This window comes from Nipponia nippon, unplaced genomic scaffold (assembly GCF_047370975.1).
Source record: "Nipponia nippon isolate SJK-2023a ecotype South Korea unplaced genomic scaffold, ASM4737097v1 scaffold_1, whole genome shotgun sequence".
NCBI lineage: Eukaryota > Metazoa > Chordata > Aves > Pelecaniformes > Threskiornithidae > Nipponia > Nipponia nippon.
Window position 1 is genome coordinate 149,924,446 of NW_028262290.1, and position 21,341 is coordinate 149,945,786.

Below are 21,341 nucleotides of genomic sequence, written 5' to 3' on the forward strand. Positions count from 1 at the left end.
AACTTCTGTGGCACTATCAAACAGAATGAAATCTCTTTATCTTTGCAAACAATTTTTCCAAGTGTGCCAGAACATGTCTCGTCAATATGAAGATACTGAAAGTATTTCCAACTCACCACATGGCAGAAGAGCAGCATGTTTTCTGGTCAGCAGCTTGGGATAACTAAGAACATGCTAAGGGGCTAGGAAACAGGGGCAACAAAAGCTGTTGCAGCAGGAAGAGGAGGACGGGGCTACAAATGAGGGTTTATACAGTAGCAAGACTGTGGGGGCTATTGAATGCAGAGGGTACACAACCTAGAGTAGCCGTTAATGACCAGCCTATTTAAATTGTCCTTTCTAATGGCAGACAGTACTGAAATATTAGACAGGTTTCTACCAGGAACATTCTATACTTATTAAAATGCTCAGTATATTTATATATATCTATATATAAATGTATATATATATATTTATTGTGATATGTGAAATAAAAGAATACTGCTGTCAGGTGTCACCTGTCCTAGATTGAAGTAGTTTTTAATCTGAATTCATAGAGCCAGCTTCTTTTCCCTATAGAAGAGCCCTATCCATTCATACCTCCACAGTTCCTGACTTGCCATGCTACTTCAACTCATTAACCCAAAACGAACTGTGGTAGAAGATGGTTGCCACACAGCCTGTTGCTGTCACATGCGGTCAGAATGCTGTTATGTGGTCTATATGCCGTTACAGACAGACTAGAAGTCAGATCCTCCACTGTATTTAAACACCAAGGAGCCTCAATGTCTCAAAAACCCTTAAAGGGTGACGGTACAAATACATGATGGTCTTATGCAGACTAGCATAAGGTAATAAGCCCAATGAAAATGAGACAAAACAGTAGGTTCAGATAGCTTGTCTTTACAGAATAAGGTTAGGCTTGTGAAAGGTAATTAACTGCAACTATTATTAAAAGTTCTTTCTGTTCCTCTGACCCATCTCCTGCAGTCAGCTCCCAAACACCTGTGAGTAGTGCTTGGAGAGAGCAGGTCTGGAAAGTCAGAGTAGCTGCTCTGGAGCTGGGATACTTTGTCATGAGGGGTGTATCCATGGAGAAATTAGTAATAAACACCATCATGATGCTGCATGCAACGTGAAGTGAGTAATAGCAAGAAGTATGCATCTAGTCAGTTATAGCTATCCCTCCCCCCAACACCCAGGCTGAGAATGCGTAAACCAGTTGGTTTATGTCAAACAGGATGTGAATCCCCGGGAAGCGGTCCAAGTCAGAGCATTCAGTTGAGGCTGAAAAAGCAAAGCCTCCATTCCCAGATCTGTCCCTGATTTGGGGCAGATTACTACTGAGTCACTGTCTATTAAGGGGGATAAAGATATTAAGATTCTCTGTAAGATACTTTGTGAGCTGTTGATTGGAAGCACTTGTTTATATATCTTGTATAAATATATATATATGTATATACTCAGCATTTTAAAACACTTTTAAAAATAAAAACAACATGGCATAAAACCAAATGTTGGTTCAGTTAAACTGGTGCTGTACGGGTAGTTTCTTTCTGACATTCCCAAAGAAAACCCATATATTCACATGCACAACATGAACGCATATGGCAGAGTGCCACAGGAGGCCTCAGTGGACTACATTAAAAAACAAACAAAAACCGAAAGTACGTTCCAAATTGAACAAGCAACACTTGTTGCAAATCATTTACACTACTAAGGAAGCACAAAGCTTGCAACTCCACTGAAGGATTAGACAGCATTTGACCAGGAACTTGGTGTACTACACAGTGAATACAAACCACTTACAGGCTTCTGGGCTTCAACAGAACTTGGGCATCTGTGTGTTTCCCCTTGGTCACAGGTTTTTGAACTTGAACAACTTGAATCTGAAGCAAGAACACTTTAGGCTTCAGAGAAAAGCCCCTAAAGGGAACAGGATTTTAAACAATATCCTTCTCATGGAGTCAGTAAAAGACAGTTAGAATTCCCCGAGTTTCAAGAACAGAAACAGGTTACACTTTTCTAGCAAGTCCAGCAACTCCTGAATGCACAAGATTTCTTAAGTGCGTCCACATGGTCGATTGCTTTTTGGCAGGGCAAATTAACCCTTGCTGAGCCCAGTACTGCAGCAGCTACACTGCTTCCAGCTGTACCTGAGCCCCTGCATTTAAAGATAACCTGACTGCAATCAGGTATCACATTCCTTGTGACTGACAGCATGGACTGGGTTTTCTTTTTTTCAGCTTGCTTCAGCGGACCTTGAAACAATAACCTATGACCATTATAACCACTCGGTTTGAATTGTCTCACAACCCTTTACCATGAGCCAGGCTAACAAAGATGCTCCTCTCTTTCCCCAGGTGGGTGGTCTCTACTAAAAAGGCAGCTCCTCTTTTGCCCCACAGCCCCCTGGGATGAAGTATCCATTCCCTTCATGCTAGCAACAACTCTTGAGGAAGGACCAATATTTAATGAAAAGTACCTTGTGTTCATCCATTACAGCAAGTAATCCCACCTACTATTGGACAGTAAGCAGCACAAATCTCCAGAAGGATTGCTGTTATTGAACAGTTGCATAAGCGTATGAAAAATTACTGCTAGTTTTTTTGTTTTCAAACATCTGACCGAATACGATTCAGCTCTGAATATCAACTATATTAAAAAAGTGCATCACGGGAGTCTGTCATGCTGATTTTCAACTCAAAGTGTTCTTACTGTATAAGGAAAATGGCTTTAAAAAATTAAAGCTTGCAGAATACAAAAAGGATTTTGTCTCTGGAACTGAGAGACATGCCCATTCAGAATGGATCTCCAAGTTGCATCAACTTGTTAATAACCATATAACAACAAAAAGAGAATACTACAAATAATTTGATTCTAATTCTGAATACAGATAGGGAGATTTGAAAGCATTCAGCAAAGAAATTTGCTATTTTTTTTACTACATTCAACTAAATCAACTATATGAAGTGGTTTTAAAAAAATATAAGTTACAGATCTTTTGTGACCTATGACAGAAATAATTTTTTAAAAGTGCTCCCATACACCACATGTTAAAGGGAAACCTCAAGCTCATTACAAGAGCTCTCACTGGAGCATGAGAACCTATGCGTATAAAGCTCAAAAAATAACACCTATGAAGATTTAACTTTAAAGTGCTCCGTGACCAGTCTATTCATTATCATACTTTGGAAAATGTTTAAGTGTTAAAAATTATTCAGCCTCTTACTTTGTTTTACAGTCTCTACCTAACAGTTCCATCTTCTTGATTTAGGCTGGCCACTGCAGGAAGCTGCGTGTCCGCCTCTAAAAAAATAATAAACAAGAACACTCAACATCGATATAAATCCTAGGCCAAGTACCTATATTCTGTAGAACACAAGTGGCTGTAAGCAGAGAGGAGAAGTCATCCCACATAACTTCATATGCCTTCAAGTGAGGTGTGAGTGAAACTGAAGGTCCAATCACAGTCAGTGGAATCACGATCAATCCCACCTCCAGAGGGAGACTGATACCGCTTTTCTCAAATGCCTTTTCTTGAACATGACTGTTTTCCTCCGATACAGACAAATCCTATTCCAAGAGTAACATTTTCCCATTTATGATGTTCAAATTAAGCATACTTAGAAACATTACCAGCTTTGAATGATGCAGCAAGCAATAGGCTTGCTACAATCAAAATGCAAAGATTTGACACCATTTTCAATACCGCTGCTAAATAAGATATCCAAGTTTGCACTAAAATTTACTAATTTACTGTAGTGGTTACTGCAGCATATCTACAGTCTAGTCTTGCACAAATAGACAAAAAATGCAGATTGTTCACCCCACAAGATCTTGTGAAACTACTTTTGAGATCACTATAAAATGAAAGCATTTTATTAGCCCCACTTCTAACGTATTTTTGTAAAATCAAACTACAACACTGAACTACTTTTCACATTAATCCCATAAGCTAAAGCTATGAATGACCAAAAACTCCCTTTTCTGCAAGCCTGAACCTCTCCATCATGTTTTATTAATAGCTAACATGCAAGTTGCGTCACCTGCACACATCTGGTTTTTACAGCTAGATATCGAACGAAACTTCATCTGAAAATCAATTGAGGAAGACAACAATCAAGGACTACTCTGGGGCAACTGAAATTAAAGACAGATTTATAAAGCAGTAAGGGGCAAAGAACAAAAAAAGACCCATTCTCAGTTTAAAAAAAGTGTAAAACAATCATCCCAGACATGGCCACAGTGCCTGACTCCCCCCCCGCCCCCGCCAGTAACACAACAGCGACTGACAAAGCAATTGGTGCACAAACTAAACCAAAGACTAATCTGTCCTTCCCCAATAGACAAAAAAATAGAAGATATTTATATTTAAAACACAGACATACATTAAAAACAAAGCTAAATGAGTGCTCTGATTTTAGGAAAACTTGTCTATCCATCCGTTAAAAAAACACAACACACAAATCAATATTAAAGCATCTATTGATACTTCTTGACTCACTACTGAAAAGGAGGAAAAAAACCTTATAAAAAAAATGAACTATTTTATCTACTTACATAAAAACCCAAGAGCCCGGGATCTACTCAAAGTTAAGGATAATTTCAGCAATTGCCACAAGCTACATCTTCTAACTCAAATTTCTCCTAACAAGCAAATAAAGAGTAATAGATACTGGTCTTCTGCAGAGGACTCATCTACATGATGAATTAACTGTAGACATTTGATCCTTTTGCTAACAATCTTCTGAATGTTCTTGCTCCAGAATTAAGAGTACCTTATTCCAATTTAGCTTAATCCATGTAATCCATTTGGAGTGAGACACACTTATACCACAAGAGCTAGATGGAATTGAGATACTTAATTCTGAAATTGCAATCCAAGACCCAGCCATCTGGGTTTAGATTACAGCTTGCTTCATTGTTTGAATGGACAAGTCTTCGGGAGTTTGAAGATGCCTAGTCTTCCTAGTCTGGGGACTTCTTAGTCCGAGGAAGCAAATCTTTTGCATTCAAGAGCCAAAAACTGCCATTCCTCTGCCTAAATTCTCCAAGGTCAATCTGACATACATGCTGAGTGCATCTAACACACTGACAGGACCTAGGGTTCTTTATAAAACCCAAGTAGTTCACTGATGACTGTTCACAGCAGAGCTACCAGGGTAGGAAACGACGGCAAGGCATCCTGCATGAGCCTGGCAGTACCCTTACCCAGGAAACGGGAGGCTCAGATTCCACAGCCTCCCGCTGGAACTGGCCACTGCGTAGCTGAGCATGCCGGTTGGTGTGGCCAGAAAGAGGAAGCAAAAATGTAGGTTGCCTCTGTAGCTTACTTGTCAGTGGACTTAACGGAGGCAGGGGCAAAGTCCAGACTTCTGGTGAACCTCAGATGATTTCTCAAGTTTGATTTATTGGGTAGCAGGAAACATAGGCAGTAGCTCAGAACAAGCACACTTAAAGCAGACAGAAATTAAGTCCACCTCTCTTTCTATCACACCCCCTCATGCTCCAGTCTTCCCGAACCAGGACTCCACATCCATACTTCCTCTTTATTCTCCACCCCAAAAATTAGGACCCATCCCAATCCGCTCACCTCCGCTCCTGCAAGGCAATTAGCAGAAACTGCACGTGGGGAGGTACCTGAACTGAAGGGTAAGCATCTCTGCAGAGATAGTTATGGATTGTGAGTGACTGCTTGTATATGGGACTTCACCCAGTGGTTTGTATAACCACCTCCACACAGAAAACTGTTTTCAATGTACCACTCGCATGCAGTTACTTTGATAACCACCAAACTCTATCACACATAATAAACTTCGCTTACTTGGCAGAGTCAAGACTCAAATGTTCCGAAAGACCTGGTCATCACTAGAGTTGTACGTGCTAGGTACATATTTAAGAAGTATTGCTATAAAAGCTGGAAATCATCATCTCTCCTCCAGTTATGTCCTGCTATTTGGAAACCAGGTGGAGGTGCCACTACATAAATTCAGGAAATTAGACCAGTGCTCTAGATGCATTTCACTGGAGCTGTGAATCAAGCACAGGTAGGAGTTTCAAAAACTGTGTCTCCTCACATACCAAATAAGCTACAAGACACCCAACACAGCACTTTAGATTAGGCACTACAGTTTGGTAACCTGAACTTTTGTCATTAAGGCTCCTAGATTGTAAGCACTCAAGTAAATTACTGGATCTAACCCAGAGAGTCATATAAAATCAATGTAAAAATTAAGTCAGGAATAAGTATGATGCTTTAAGTTTATAACCTGCCTTACTTCAAGGAAACTTTCCGTTGCAGGCTGGCCCTCCAGAGCTGCTGTAATCCACAAGTTATCATTTCTGTTCTAGCAATACGCTGTATTTTTGTTTGCAAGTCTTCTATTCTAAACAAACTGAAGCTGTTTAAGCTGTTTATGTCAAGATATATACTACCTGAAAAAGCAGTGAAAAAGGTTTACCACTTCAATAAAAGGATACAGTAAGTTCATTTGGATCAATACAGAATATAATGGTAAGAGCTATTTTTGAGTAACAACTCTGCAGGTGCACTTACTTCACAATGACTACCACACTTGGGAGTTATTCTACAAATAGGCAAGCCCTAGAGGTATGATAATACTGATCTCCACTTGTGAATCTGAATTTAAACAGAAATTTTACAGATTGGGATCACTGAATGGAACTCTAACATTTCAACTTTTAATTTGAAAGTTGGGAGGCCCCAGTGTGTGTAAATACTAACCGTTACACTTTCCCTTAGTTTTGTAACTTAAAAAATTCAAACATCTCCAGTATTTTAGTTTTGACACCATAATAGCTACACTTAGATGTAATAATGGTCGTGAAGTAAACTTCTTTAAAGGCTTACAAGGCTTCTCTTAATACTTCTTTAGTTTTAACTGCCTAAGTAGAGAAAGAAGAGGCATTATTTATAATATTATTATTTTACGGCAAACAAACCTGTAATTATTGTCTGATATGGATAATACAAGAAATTAACTGTACTGCTCTCTATAAATGAGCTTTCTATGATACATTTTTTTTCACAAACAATTTCAAGTTCCCTTTCAGATAATAAGAAGCAGCAGTTTACATATGCAACTCTAAAAAAAGTCCTTGCTCTTTTAGTCAATACCTTCTCCTGAGTCCTCCTATTTTGATGTAAATTAGTTACTACTACCAGACTAAGGGAAGAGAGAATGCCAAGAAAAATCCAGTGAAATAAATCACTTTTTTGCTACTACAAAACAGCAATATTTTTGTGTTTCACTCAATATAAACAAGGCAGTCCTGAATACTGCAGTACTACAACAGCAGCAATACCCTTGAGATTATCTAATTTTATCACCTCAGCATTACTTGAGGGACGTCAGTGAAAATGCTATACAAGTGAATTGTTGATTAGCTCAGTCACACTAATCCCTGATGTAGCATGGCAACCAGAACATAAAATTTGCTTCATATTATTGGTGAAGAGCTATTACTGAAACTATTCACATCTAAATACCCCTTATACTTGCACCTGAGAGACACACAGTTATCAAGTAAGGAGATTACAATTGCACTTCTTTCAATTTAGTTAATTGGTATAGAATGAAGATTTGACTACAAGATGCAGCTTAAAAATCGAGTTACTGCTATAACATATGAATGAGCAGGACAAAATGCATGCGCATGTACACGCTGAGAGGTTTAGTAACTACTAGAAATAGAAAACAGGATTGAGATAGTTCTGTTACCTCCTCCCTCATCTCTAAACTAGGTTCTATTTTAACCTCATCTGTAAGAATGCCTGACAGCTGCAAACTACTTCTAATCTCATTTCCTACTTTCATCTTGCATTTTTATTTATTTCTCACCATTCCAAGTTGTTCACTATTCTTTACAATCTTATTACAATTATTTAATAGATCAATATAAAGCTAAAGGACACTAAAAATAAGGTTTCCAGAAGTTCTATTATTGGCTTTTAGCTAAGATTATCTTCTTTGGCCTTGTATTTACCTCTTAGCATTTCTGATTGAACCCCGGTGTTTTTTTCAGGACTTCTAGACACTATTGAAATACAGTTATCTCTTCCTTATCCGTAAGTGGATTAGCTGGTCGGAGCTTACACGGTGTAGCTGCCTGCAGCGCTGTGCCCTGCATGTGGGAGGAGTGCACTTGCACCAAAACCTGTCTTTCACTATAGTGTGCCTCCTTTCTAAACAAGACTTTTGAGTATAGCTTCAGAAGATGCATGAACCATATACAGTCTTACAGTTCAAGCCTCCATGCCTTGCATTAGTCATGTTTTCTCACCTTATCCCTCCATTATTCCAGGCAAGTAAGAGATGATTGTAAACAGGTGCTGTCTTCATGCATGCATCAGACAGAACTCCAAACTCCTAGAGGAATCTAAATACTTGGTTTCTGTTTGGTACCTAACAGTAAACTTAAGCATTTCTAAAGTGAAAAGAAGTAGTATCTGATCTACTTGCATCCACTAGTTTTCAATGAAACAGTAACTCACTGGTAGCCATGTGAAGCCAACCAACTTTTTTTTTTCCTGTCTTCAGAATAGCCTCGAAGCATCACCATGTCAAAACTGACAGCCTCACTTTTGTCTCAGCTACCTATCTGCAATCTAGTTTTATAGCATTTAAGTAATTAGATTTTTTTTAAACAGCAAAACAGTAACTTTATTTCATCTATTTTCTAGTGCATTTAAAAACAATAATAAAACATACAGAAAGGTTGGAAGAAAATTCCTCTCTGCTTATACTGTCGTACGGTTCTGTGGCTAACCACATTTCTCACCTAGTGGAATTTTAGCACTGTGGAGTCCAAACATTTGACTGTTTCACGTTACACTGGTTTTCAGTTCTGGTGTATGCTTTAAGCTTCCCACTTCCTTCTTCAGGACATTAAGCAAAGTTCTAGAACTATCCAAAATCTTCATGTAAGCAGCTTCAGTTTCAGCAAGAATTTTATCAAGCTCATTACGTGAAGCTACCTTTTGGGCCAGGTTTTCACATACACATTCCAGTTGTTCATTCAGGACTTGGATTTCATGCTGGAGTTTATTTTTTTCCTCTTCTGCTTGCTGGATTTGTTTGTTCAGCTCTTCTTTTTGCATACACAAGTCTTCAATGCATTTCACTAGCTCATTATTGTAACCCTGAAGAACAGCTCCCTGCTGAGTCATTCTCCGCTCCCCTCCCTGGGCTCTGCCACTGCTCCCTGAAGTCCCCTCTCAGCAACAGCCTTCTGCGCTCTAAAAAAAAAAAGACAACAAAAAGCAAAAAGAAAAATTCTGTAAGAGAGTTATCATGAACAATGCTATGCTAGCACAGGCAGAGCCACGGGGAAAGATGCTCTGTTTAAGATTAGCATGCTAGTTCTGAGTTGTGCCACATCTCTTCCCTTTTCAGGAAAGGGGCAGGACAAAATTCAGCATCTACACTATACATTTACTGAAAGCTGGCCTCTCCTAGGATAACCTCATAGCAATGCTCAACTCTGGTATCAAAAAACTTCTATTATATAATATCTTAATGCCATTCTGAATACATGATGCTTTGTACCTCAGACTTCGAGGGTTCAGTCAGAAATAACCGAAAGGCCCTTTCCCAGGAGAAGCCTCAGCAATCACCACCACCACCAGCAGCACCCACCCGGCCTCTGCTGAAGGCGACCTTCCTCGCACACCGAGCGCCAGGCATCCGCTTCAGAGAGCCCGGGGCCACCTGCAGCCAACCGATCACGGCGGCCGGGGTGACAATTTTACGCGTGTGCCGAAGCAAGGACGAGCCGTTTGCTAGCCGGAGGCGGCCGTTAGCGCCCGTCAGGCGGCCGTTAGCGCCCCTCACGCGCCGACCCCCCCCCACCCCCCCCCCGGCGGCGGTTTCACCGCGCCCGGGCCCTTCTGCCGCCAGCGCCTCGCTCCCACAGCGGCCGGGGCTGCGGCAGCCTGGCGGCGTTTCTTCAGGGGCCGGGAGAAAACCGGCGCCGCCGCCGCAGGGGCCGGGCAGCAGGGCAGGGCCCGGGCAGCAGGGCAGGGCCCGACCCGCGCCGCCGCCTCCCCAGGGACATTTTAACAACCTCTTCGCCGCCGAGCGCTTCCTCGCAGAAGACAAGCCGCACACAAAATGGCTCCTGCCTATACATCAAGTCCCTGGGCGGAAGGGGAGGAGGGGGTAGGTAAGAGGAGACCTTCCCTTTCCTACCCCGCGGCCGGGCGCCGCTCCCCCCGCCCCGCCGCTTCTCTCGCAATTCCCCCTATTGCCCCCACCTGCCTGGCGTTCCCGCCCTGGTGGCTCCCACCGAGAAAGCCGGCTGCCCCGCCGCGACCCGGCTCCCTCTCGGCCCGCCCGGGGAAGGGAGGCGAGGCGAGGCGAGGCGCGGCGTGGCGCGGCGCTGCCGGCAGCGCGGCCCCCCGGGCGGCGGGGGCTCCCCTCGGCCAATCAGCCGGGCGCGCCTGGCTAACGGCTGCTCCGACCGGCAGCGCCTCGGAGCCACCGGGTGAGGGGTCACGGAAATACCCGAGCGTTTCCGAACGGGGCGCCACCCTGACGGGAGCGTGAAAACATCTCTACGGAAATAACCGATGTTTTCCGAAGCCAGGTAGCGCTCGGGAGAGGCGGACGAGGCGGGCCGGCCGGCGGGAGGAGGAGGGAGGGAGGAGAGTGACGGAACGAGCCGATGTTTGCCGAAGGGAGAGACTGAAGGGCGTTGGGCTCGGCGAAGGCAGCCGATGTTTCCCGAAGGCAGAGTCGCCCGAGAGCAAAGGGGACAGAGGGGACGGAGCGTGTCGGAAAGAGCCGAAAAGAGCCGACGTTAACCGAGCGCGGCGTCGCCCGAGTTTCCCGGATGTAGTTGGAGGAGCGGCGGCGGCGGTGGCGGCGGGCGCAGCGGGGGGAGGCGGCGGCCGCGGCGGCAGCAGCAGCGGCGGCGACGGCGGCGGAGCCCGCGCTCCCGGAGTGTCTCAGCGCGCGCGGGGCCGAGTGGCTGGCGTCTCCCCTCTCGCCGTGCGCGGAGGAGATGGGCCCGTGAGCGCTGCTCCCAGCCGAGCTGCCTGAGCCGCCCCCTCCCTCCCCTCCCCCCTCCCTGCCCCCGGTCGGCGGCGAGGCGGAGCGCTGCCTCCCCCTCCTCCCCCCTCGGCGCCTGTGGCCCGGCCGCGGCCGTCCCCTCCTGGTCCCCTCACACTCACACACACAGGCCGGGCATTGATGGTAATGTATGCGAGGAAACAGCAGAGACTCAGTGATGGGTAAATCCCTTCCTCCTCCTTTGGCCCCTGGCCCCGCGGGGTCTCCCCCTCCCCTCCGCCATGTTTGGGCCCCCTTCCCCGGCGGCCGGTAACGGTTGTTCGCTAACGTCTCTCTCTTTCTCTCGCTTTCTCTTTAGCTGTCACGACCGCAGGGGGGACTCGCAGCCCTACCAGGTACCTCAAGCGCCGGCCGCTAGGCCCGGGAGGAGGAGCAGGGGAGGAGAAGGGGGGGGGAGCTACTCCAGCGGAGGCTTCGGCCGCCGCCGCAGGCCGCGGTGCAACAGACGCCTCGGTCCCGGTCCTCGGCGCCGTTTCGGGCCCGGGGGGAAGCGGAGGGGGGGGCGGCGGCGGCCGCGCGGGGAGGGAACGGGGCTCCGGCGCTCTTGTAAGGCCTGCGAGGCCGGGGCGAGGAGGAGAGGCCTAGTGCGACCCGTGTGGGGCTTGGGCCTAGGAGTCGGGGAGGGTATGGTACGAGGGGCGGGAGAGCGAGCCGGGGTCACTTGCAGTGGAGTGGAGATCCAGGGGGAGGTGAGTGTTTTCCTTTTAAAAACAAAAGGCATCTTGTTCGTCCCCCACCCCCCTCCCCAACTCCTTTCTTCGCCCCAAAACTGCTGCTGTGGACTGTAACCTGAGCAGGGCATGGTTTTAGACCCTGAATAACTGGGGTTGCCAGTAAGGCTTAATTTCTGCAGTTGCCAGCTGCTAGGCATGTTCAGAAACCATCAAATCTTTAAGCTGCTGACAATAACCTCAGTTTCCGTGAGGTGGTTACCGTATTCCTCTATTGTGTCTACTGAAAAAAAACAGTTCTTGGGGTGTGAATCTGGGGAATGCCATGTATTGTGATATTGCTCTCCTTAGGGCGCAGAGTGAAACTGTTTTCTTGCATTTCTGTGTATTTGTATCGCTGTGAAGTGCAATCTGACAGTCCAAGGCAGCTGTCAGTGACAGTTCATGTGAATGTAAACATTTGCCACTCAGAAGCGCTCACTGCAAACTCAAGCAGGTCAAAGTGAGGCAGAACATGTAATTTTTGGTAAATACTTCAAAATGAATCGTCACATTACATGTTTTGGGCGCCCAGAATTCTAGGATTTTTTTTATTACATCTGCTGCAGGGTTGCTAGTAGTGAAAAAACCTTGCAGAAGTTCAAGGTACAGTATGGAGGACGTACTCAAAGTTTACACTGATTCATTGTAACTTTGTCTTCATATTCTTAATACGAAGTGAAGACTTGTGCTTCTCCTAAAAGTGCAAAAGTACTGTGGCCCATTTACGGCTGAAAGTGTGTCGTCCAACAGTGAAAAGAGAGAAATTAGGTTTTTCTTAACAGCCAGTGTTATGTTGGATGTAATAGTGGGAGAAAATGGTTTGAGTTCTAATTACAGAACTTGTTGCTTTAATATAGGTAATTAAAATTGGAAAGACTAATGCTGATTGTTTAAATAGGGTATGAAAATTAATTAACTTTAAAAAGTGTTTTAGAAAGAGATCTAAAATTTAGAAATACCATTTCAACATCAACATGAGTTCTGTAACTTCATGCCTGATGTAAATGCCTATTCTGTTCTCTTGTGATCTGTTACAGGCTCTTAAGTACTCATCCAAGAGTCACCCCGGTGGTGGTGATCACCGTCATGACAAGATGCGAGACACCACAGATCCTTCACCACCAAATAAAATGTTGCGGCGCTCTGATAGCCCTGAAAACAAATATGGTGACAACACAGGGCACAGTAAAGCAAAAAGTGTGCATGCTCACAGAGTTAGAGAGAGGGATGGTGGTGAGTTATCTTTAATTAACCTTTATTTAAGCAATTACTAATTTCTCATAAATATTAAAATTTAGCTGTTATCACTCAGGTGATGAGAGTGTTACACTAAATGTGGCTTGTACTGTGCTTGGAAGACTGCAGTGAAACCAAACTGCAAGTTTCATTGGAAGCAATCATTTAGGCATTATAACACCTATTAATTTTCTTATTTTTACAGGTATGGTAGCTTTTCTTATAAGCACAAAGTTTAAATAAACTTCTCTCTTTTTTTTTAAACTGGTCACTTTAGACATACTGCAACATTGGATAATATGAAATAGCATTCTGGATTTTTCACTAACAAATACTAGCTGTTTTAGAGACACTTTTTTTAATAACTGTGTATTGTGGAATGTAGTTACGTGCTTCGTAGACTGAGCCCCATAAGAAATGAGAAAAAAAAGCTTCTTCATATTTAGCTGCTGTGTAGAACTCTTAACAAATGGTAATCAAAGGTAGTACTTCCTAGAGCCTTTCTTGGCAGAAGCTTAGAGAAGAATGTTCACAGTCAAGTCAGCCTTTTGTGTTTTTACAGGATATTGTAGACAGTGGTAATATCCCCAATATTTTTTAAATGATGTTATTTTCTATCCCCACTTCCTAGAAAAAGGAAAGAGTAGGATTTTCCTTTTAATAAAAAAATGGTAACAGCTGCGGTTTAGAAAACCCTGGTTACTGACTGAATTTGGAAGTGTGTTTTCTGTTTTGTAAGTACTGTATTTGGTCTCTGTATCGAGTTATAAAGTGAAGTATTCAAGTGGAGAACTTAGAGCTTTAAATCAGTGCTTCTTTGTTCTATACAAAGTTAACAACTTGATGTACAGATAGATTTATTGCTGCACTATTGTTACTTGTTATAATAGTTAAAGTAAAGTAAAGAAAATATCTGTAAGTACCTTTTAGGAAATCCTAGTTCCACACCAGAAATGTGTTTATGGTACCCGAGTGTTCTCACAAGTCCTATTTGTTTTTCCTTCTTTGGATTAATACAGAGGCTCTGTAGACCACTGGTAATGTGATATTATTGTGTAGGAGGATTACAAAAACGGGCATCTTTTGGTAGTACACTGATATTCCTTATATCCGATCATACTTGAAAGTATAGTAATCTCAGAATGAAATGCATGTCAAGGCCAGTAGGCTGCTATTCTGTGCTACTTTTCAGGACACACAGGTGTCCCCTCTTATTTCCTGTTCACCTGTGCAAAGATACTTGTCCTACGTACTCTTGCAATTCTGCTTACTTGTGCTACAGTCAGTAATTTTTTCTGCTTCAGTGGAACTACATTTAGTGGAGTTATGCATATGTGAAAACATCTGGAGGTTGAGGTTGTATATGGGGAGCGTATAGTTTATTTGTGTGTTGGAATTGTTTTTAAGGTAGGAAAGACATTCTGAAGTTCTCACTGAGTCCAGCTGGATTTAATAGTTGGGGAATGACCTGAAGCATGGATGTATACAGTACCGATGAAGGAAAATCAATTATTTGTAGTTTTGTAAGTGGAAGGAATGCTACCCCCCTGTACCTTCTCCTTCCCCAAGCTGTTAACACAGTGGAAAATTTCCTTTATTCTGATCTGAAAGTGGTCCTTTGCACATCATACGTTAATAGACCGGAAGAAGGAAATAGTCTTCAACAGTCTGAGGGAAATTACTAATTTTAAAAGATGAACATTTGTACTGTTTAATGGAAATAAGCAGGTTTTTTTTGTGTGTGTTGTTAGTAAGGTTAGTTTGGCCTCAATTTCAGCTTTTTAAAATATATTCAAAACAACCAAAGTTGTGCTACATCCTGCATATTGTTTGTAGTAAGCCAAAGCTGAGCAGATGTGAGCAGGAGGATATCAACTTTGTCTTTGATTTACTGAATCTTTCTGTCAGTATGAATTAAAGGTAGGTGTTAGAATGGAGGTGAAATGCTGTGGTATTATGGACATTTGCATATTGCTAATATGCAGAAGACATAATCCAATAATTTACCATGTTCTCTGTCTATTGAATTAGGCTGAGGTACTGTTATTGATACAGTATTCCCTTAGTTTTGCAATTACAGACATGCAGTGGAAAAAGAAAAAAAAATTAAAAAAAAAAAAAGCTAAAATTTTTCATTAAAGTCCTAATATGACTGAAGAGTATTAATTGGCTTTGATGCTACTGTAGTTTTCTGCCTTGTTTTCTTTTCTTTTTGCACTCTTCTGAGGGGAAAAAAAGTTTGTGTTTTTTTTTTTTTGTAATTGCTGTGCATTTCATTATTTTAAAATCAGTGGTGCTTGATTTGGAACTACTACAAAGGTGTTATTGCCTTCCTATGATCTAGCTGAACTTAACAAAACAAATCTCATTGAAAAATCTCCAGTATTTATTTCCCCAAACTGCATTAAAGTCCCAAACAATCTCTTTTTTCTCTCGTCCCTTAGAAAACAAAACAGAACAAAAATCTGGAGTATTACTACTGAACATAAAGCTGAATTAACCTAATCTCTCCCTTTCAAATCAACATTTTAAAAGTCACTCCTATGTATCTTGTAGTGATTTTTGCTCTGAAGTGAAACAGGAAGAGTCACTGGTGTAGCATGCTGATCATTTAGTCATGACTTGTTCACTTTTTTTGTGGTAAAGACAACTGGCTAAATATTGTTTAAAGATGTAAGTGTACACATGTAAAATGTAAGAGCTATAATTACGTTGATTGAAAATTAATAACTCAAAAATGGTTGAACCTCCCCCTGTGAATACCTTTGGTACCTGTATAAAGGTATTTGTTGTTACAGTTTATTTTTGTAATGCGGCAGAATCTTTTGTGTTTGTAGAACTGTAATCCATGGTAAGAAATGCAATTGCTTTCAATTAAGGTTTTAAAACGTGTTATGGCTAAGCCCTCCATACTGATACAGTGCAAACAAAGCATTTTTCAAAGTTGCTTACTGCATGGTTTCTGTGGAAAGAGACTACATACAGGGGCGATCGTTTCTCTGGAGAGAGACTTCCAAGTTTACCTTGGACTAAACACGGTAGAGTACTTGCAGGTACCATCCCTGGTTTCCAGAGAGTACTTGTACATCCAGCATATCAAAAAAACTGCAGTAACTTTGTTCTTGCTTTCAGGTCCTCGTGCATGGGGACATTGTCTCTGTATGCAAGTGTTTAAAACATAACGAACAGCTACCCCCCTCAGTGCGTTTCTTATTTATAGGTCAGCTGCTGTAGGCAAGCGTGGAGTTTGAAGAGATTAGGGGGTCTTACGAGACCAACTCAAGTGTGAAGTTCCTTAACAGTAACAAATAGGGACTTAAACCTAGCATTGTTTACAGGGAATAGAACTATGAAGGGCCTTGTAGATGTGGAAAAGTGTTTCCATTAAAGAAAAAAGGGAAGTACAAAGATTTGAGGGTTCTCATGCTTGAGGATGGACAGCCCAAGAGCATAGATAGTCCTTGTACGTCTTTTTAAATGCATAAATGAGGTGATACTGGTGTACAGGAAAGAAAACAAAGGGGTCAGATAAGTAGGGTAGCTTTGAGAATGCTGTAAGGCAGATACATATATTATTTAGGAGTAAAAATTGCAAGATGCAACCCTTGGTAAAAAAGGGAAAAGGATGTTTCTTTTTACTTAAATGTATGGAGCAGAATGACCGACTAAGATACATAGTACAACTTTGTGCAAAAAAAGTTGGTTCAGTTAAGCCACGTGTAGTCAGTTGTTTCTTACTGTGAAGAAGATACTGAGTGTTTTGCTACATTTATGCTTAAGAGACTTTGAAAATGTGCATTTGCTTCATGCCATGATCTTACTGAATTGTTTAAAAAAAACAAATGGAGAGTATTAATGTACACAGCATGAAATCTTTTGCTAGACTATGTGCTATGTAGGCTATTTTCATGAAATTTGATTATAACTTGAGATATTTGAATTCCAAAATGTAACTGAACTCATGTGAATATGTTTCTTCTGCAAGTTTTCTTTTAATTGGCAATTAAGAATATTGTCAATGACTACTGTTACTGACTGTAATACAGTTCTGAGATTCAAAATCCTGCTGGTATTGTAGACTGAATGGAATATTTTAAATCATGACTTCCTAGTTTTATCCAAGTAGTGGTGGGAGCTTCTGTCATGAAGTGTGTTGGCTTGCTTTGTCTCCGGTGGTTCCTGTAGGAGTTCAGAGTCCTCATAGCAAAGGGACAGCCAACAGCTGGAAACAGAGCTAGCTTTTCTTTCCTGTTTTAGCAACCCTCGCAGTAGAGGAGGACAAGAGGCTAACTGCTGATTAAATTAGCGTGATCATTGACCAGCAGTCAGAAATAAACAGGACCTTAGGGCAGGTACAAGAGAGTGGAAGCTGCCTGGGCAATGTGCGTTGGAAAGAGGAAATTGCAGGGTAGGTGGAAAGAGGGAAGTCTGGGAGTAATGAAGCATAGTGAAGGGTTGAGGAAGAAGCTAGAACATATTCTATTCAGTTACTATTAACTGCTGTTAATGTTAAAGTAATTATTCATTACTATGAAAACTGTTTCCTCACTGTATGGTCAAAGCTGGGATGAGAGAAGTCTGTGATCACAAATGAGAGTAGGCTCTCTATGAAACGTGCTTTGAGCACCCCCCGCAACATCCAAGTGTAAAAGAGGTGATTCACTCCCCTGTTCCTTGAATCTTGGCTGTTTGGATGGCTCTAAAGGATGTGGGGTTTGGTGGTGTGTTTTTTTTTTTAAGATAAATACAATTGCTTCCAGGGCCATTCACCTCTTAGGAGCTTTTCTCTGGATTAAAAAAAAAAGATGGAAAAAGTAGATTTCTGTGGTTTTCTAATTTTGATAAAAGCTTTCTTTCAAGTCTCACTAGTACCTTCAGTTGGGGGGGTTAATTTTAAGTTTGTTTTAAAAGTTTAGCTTTAGAAAGAAGTTTAAAAGTAGCTTTACATTTACTCAGTGTATTTGGCCATGTTTCTGAAGTAAGTTTTTGCTAGATCAGTTGTATAACCAATTTTTTTGTTTGTTTGTTTGTTTTGTTACTCTGCTGTGAGGATCTCTAATAGAGAAGAAACTGGAAAGTATGTGATCATAGAATCATAGTAAAGGATATAACTTGTGTATGTACTTTTTAGATTTTGAGGTTTAGAATGTTAATGTTCAAAATTACTTTTGAAAAGTAGCAGCAAAGCTTGCTTTTAAAAAGCACAGGATGTAAGATACAAAAACCTAAATTTATATTATTGATATTAGGAAAGAATTGTGATATTAATATGATAATATTAAATGCTAAGTCTTTATACATTTAGGTGGGTGGAGTCCTCTGTGTTTCTTTTAATGAAATTCAATTATCTAGTGTAGGTTGTGAGAGTAAAGATGTATTAATGGGAGACTTTATCCGAAATGGAAGCTGCAGCAAATTGCAATAAGTAGTGCTGTTTGTTTGTAACTTACTGCTGCAGCCACTTCCCAAAACCCACTGCTGTTAGGACTTTGACATTGGGAACTTCCAATTTCACTTACTACTCTTACTTTCTTCTATTTGCTATTATATAAAATACAGATCTGTAAATAGGTCCTCTGAAGGTTTCCCTTTACGGTTGATCTGTTTAAGGAAATAGGTATCTTTTAAGTGTTTTAAGAACTCATAAACTTAGGTTTTGGATTGTAAGTGTAATATGTTCAAGACAGTCTAATAGCTAGACCTGATAAGCTTTTGTATGTAAGCTTATTTTATGCTTTGTAAAAGGGAAAATACTGGCTATATACAAGATTTGTTAAATTTGCTTATCTTTGGTACATAAGCTAATCATAAGGGGGTGATTTTTACTTAGCATCATGCTTTCTTAACGTATGCTTCTAGCCTCTGACTTTGCAGAAATGGAATATACAGCCTATTAAACTTGTACTTTTGAGTTGCTTTTCTGAAGGTGAAAAGAAGCAATGAAAACTGTTTCTGATGAGCTGCCTGCTGCTAGGCCATAGTAAAGACAGCAACTTGTAAATTATGTAGCTTTTTTTACTGAAATTACTATGTATTCTTTAATGGCCCCTGATTAAAGTTAGTTCCTTAACCACTGTTGGGGACACGGCTGCTTTCTAAGAAGAGAAATATTATTTATTGACAGTTTACGTTTGTTTTCCCTGCTGTTTCTACCTATTATGTATAAAGTATCGAGTAAGCCAAGTATCATTAAAACTATGCGGAATTTAGAAGAGAAAGCTCTGCCTCTATTTTGGCTGAGAGAGGAGGTGATGCTGTAATAACTTTGCTGTGGAAAATAGTAGTTTAATGGCACCCAACTTGCAGTGTTAACTACGTTTGTTTATGAACTCAGGCTTTTATACACTTTCATAGGCATTTCCAGGGAAAAACCTCTCAATGTACAGAGAAATCGTTCCTTATATAGTTCTTCAGTAAGGAAAAAAAATTTTGCTGGCAATGAAAGGCAGTTCTCAACCCTGATGCTTCTAGGCTTATGCTTTGTCAGTAGTTTGTTGTAGTGTAAAAATGAATCCTTTCTGAACTTAAATGTAGTGCTTGAAAAGAGGGAAGCATTTCTTTATATTAAGTAAGATTGTTATCCTCTTAATGTTTTCTCTTGAATTATGAAGGGGTCACCACACTTTGTTGTGCTTGACTGCAGGTGTTCCCTGCTGTAACTAAGGTATTAGAAGATTCTATTTCCTTTCTGGAAGACCTTTAACAGACTTTCTAGCTTTTAACAATGAAATTGCCATAGAAAAAGCATGTAAGTTCACTAGCTGTTCCTTTGTCCCAATAATATTTCGCTAGTAGTAAAAGAATGCTGTTTAGTTCTGGGCTTCTTTTGCTTGTTTTACACATTTTGTGCAGGTTTGCTTTTTTACTGAAGTAGTGTGATTTTCCATTTGAAAGCACTAGCCTAATCGTACAGGGAATTCATGCCTAGATTTTGACATGAACCTGTATCCCTTCAGTATTTTTGCTTATTAAAAAATACTAACCAGAGCAATTGTGGCTTACCAGATTTTTGCTGAATATTTTATCCCTTTTCTGAAATCAGAGCTTTCTGCCTGCAGCTGTATGCATAGGGAGTAGTCTTAGAATTATACCGTAGGATAAAACTTTTATTTATTGAAATTTTGTTGGAACAAAATTGCATCAATTTCTGAAGTGTAAGCTGCTAAAATAAACTGCTGATCCTGTAAATTTTAAACACTTTCTAAATTATTCAAAGCCATCTCTTGAATCTCATATTCGCCTGTTTCCCTGCTGCAGAAAGTTTTTTCTCAGACCTTCAACAGAAAAAACAAACAAACAAACAAACAAAAAAACCCCAAAACAGTGAAATAGCCTGGAATTCTCCTACATACGCTTTTGCTTGTGAAGCGAGGTGTGTGTTTTAAGGCACAAATTGTATTTGCCTGCTGACTAGAAATAGACTTCTGGAGCAGTAGGCAAGAATAATGTCCCGCTGGAAAGTCTGTCCTCCAAGTTACTGGAAAGGGAGATAAATTTTTGAGCAGATGACTGACAAGAGACCACGCTATTCACTCTTCTTGTCCGATGGGTTAAAAGATGTCTGGTAAGCTTTTGTGCCCTTGACTTATGTGTCCATGCATGCAGCGATGTTATATTGTGTTTGAAACGGATGGAAGACAAGAGGCCTAAAGACCTTTGTTGATTAGCTTCCATACTATTTTGGGATAATCATTCTGTTCCTTACTGTGACTACTGTAATGAGAAGAGTTGCGAAGGAACAGTATGTTGAAGTTTAATGTTGTAATTTTTTCTGCCCTAATTTTAAAACATGACGTATTTTGTATCTACAGCAGAGGTATGATAAAAATGTTAATATCCTGCTTCTGTCATCACTCAAAAAAAGAGATGTAATGCAGTATTGAAGTGCTTCATGACAATGGCACGGCAGTCAGAAACATGAACAGTTAGTTTCCAGAGCTAAATTCCCAGTGTCTGAGGGGCAGCAGGAATCTTCAGGAGGTCTTTTTTCTGTCTAAGCTTTTGTCATTAATTTTCTGATCCATGTCAACTAAATTGTTTGACCTGCTATCTTGGGTAGACATGAAATAGGTGATTCTTAGCCACTGAGTAAAATATTTTGAGATCTTTAACTAAGAAAACATTGTTTACATAGTAATGTTTTATAGATCAAAAACTGGTAACTGATAGATCCCAAAACCATACGTGATCATCAAGTGAGTCGAATTTTTTTTTTTACTTTTTTTTTTTTTTAGATGTGCATAGGTTTGCTCTTGGACTTAAGTGATAACATTTTTTTTAATCTTCAAGAAAGAAATCGTAGGATCATTCATACACT

At 41.0% G+C, this 21,341-nt stretch overlaps 2 protein-coding genes across 16 annotated transcripts in view; one reads left to right on the forward strand and one right to left on the reverse strand.

Annotated features, from left to right (window-relative positions):
* The window catches only part of LOC104016207 (microtubule nucleation factor SSNA1), a 41,348-nt gene extending 30,949 nt beyond the window's left edge, over window positions 1–10,399 (reverse strand). For 5 of the 10 annotated variants that reach the window (XR_015709010.1, XR_015709009.1, XR_015709018.1 and 2 more), the window contains exons 1-2: window positions 10,259–10,399; window positions 8,785–9,241 (exon numbers count right to left, since the gene is read on the reverse strand). Coding sequence is in view for 2 of the 10 variants with exons in the window: in XM_087777533.1 (XP_087633659.1) it covers window positions 8,828–9,172 (345 nt within the window). In the remaining 8 variants the exon portion in view is untranslated. Of the gene's footprint in view, window positions 1–8,286; window positions 9,242–10,258 lie in introns of all 10 variants that reach the window. The other 5 variants (XR_015709008.1, XR_015709006.1, XR_015709007.1 and 2 more) reach the window with 2 other exon arrangements.
* Window positions 10,400–10,454: 55 nt separating this feature from the next.
* WAC (WW domain containing adaptor with coiled-coil) overlaps window positions 10,455–21,341 on the forward strand; it is a 63,540-nt gene continuing 52,653 nt past the window's right edge. For 2 of the 6 annotated variants that reach the window (XM_087777452.1, XM_087777468.1), the window contains exons 1-3: window positions 10,575–11,236; window positions 11,374–11,410; window positions 12,826–13,021. In XM_087777452.1, coding sequence (XP_087633578.1) covers window positions 11,196–11,236; window positions 11,374–11,410; window positions 12,826–13,021 — 274 coding nt within the window. In that variant the 5' untranslated portion in view covers window positions 10,575–11,195. Of the gene's footprint in view, window positions 11,237–11,373; window positions 11,411–12,825; window positions 13,022–21,341 lie in introns of all 6 variants that reach the window. The other 4 variants (XM_087777459.1, XM_087777494.1, XM_087777445.1 and 1 more) reach the window with 4 other exon arrangements.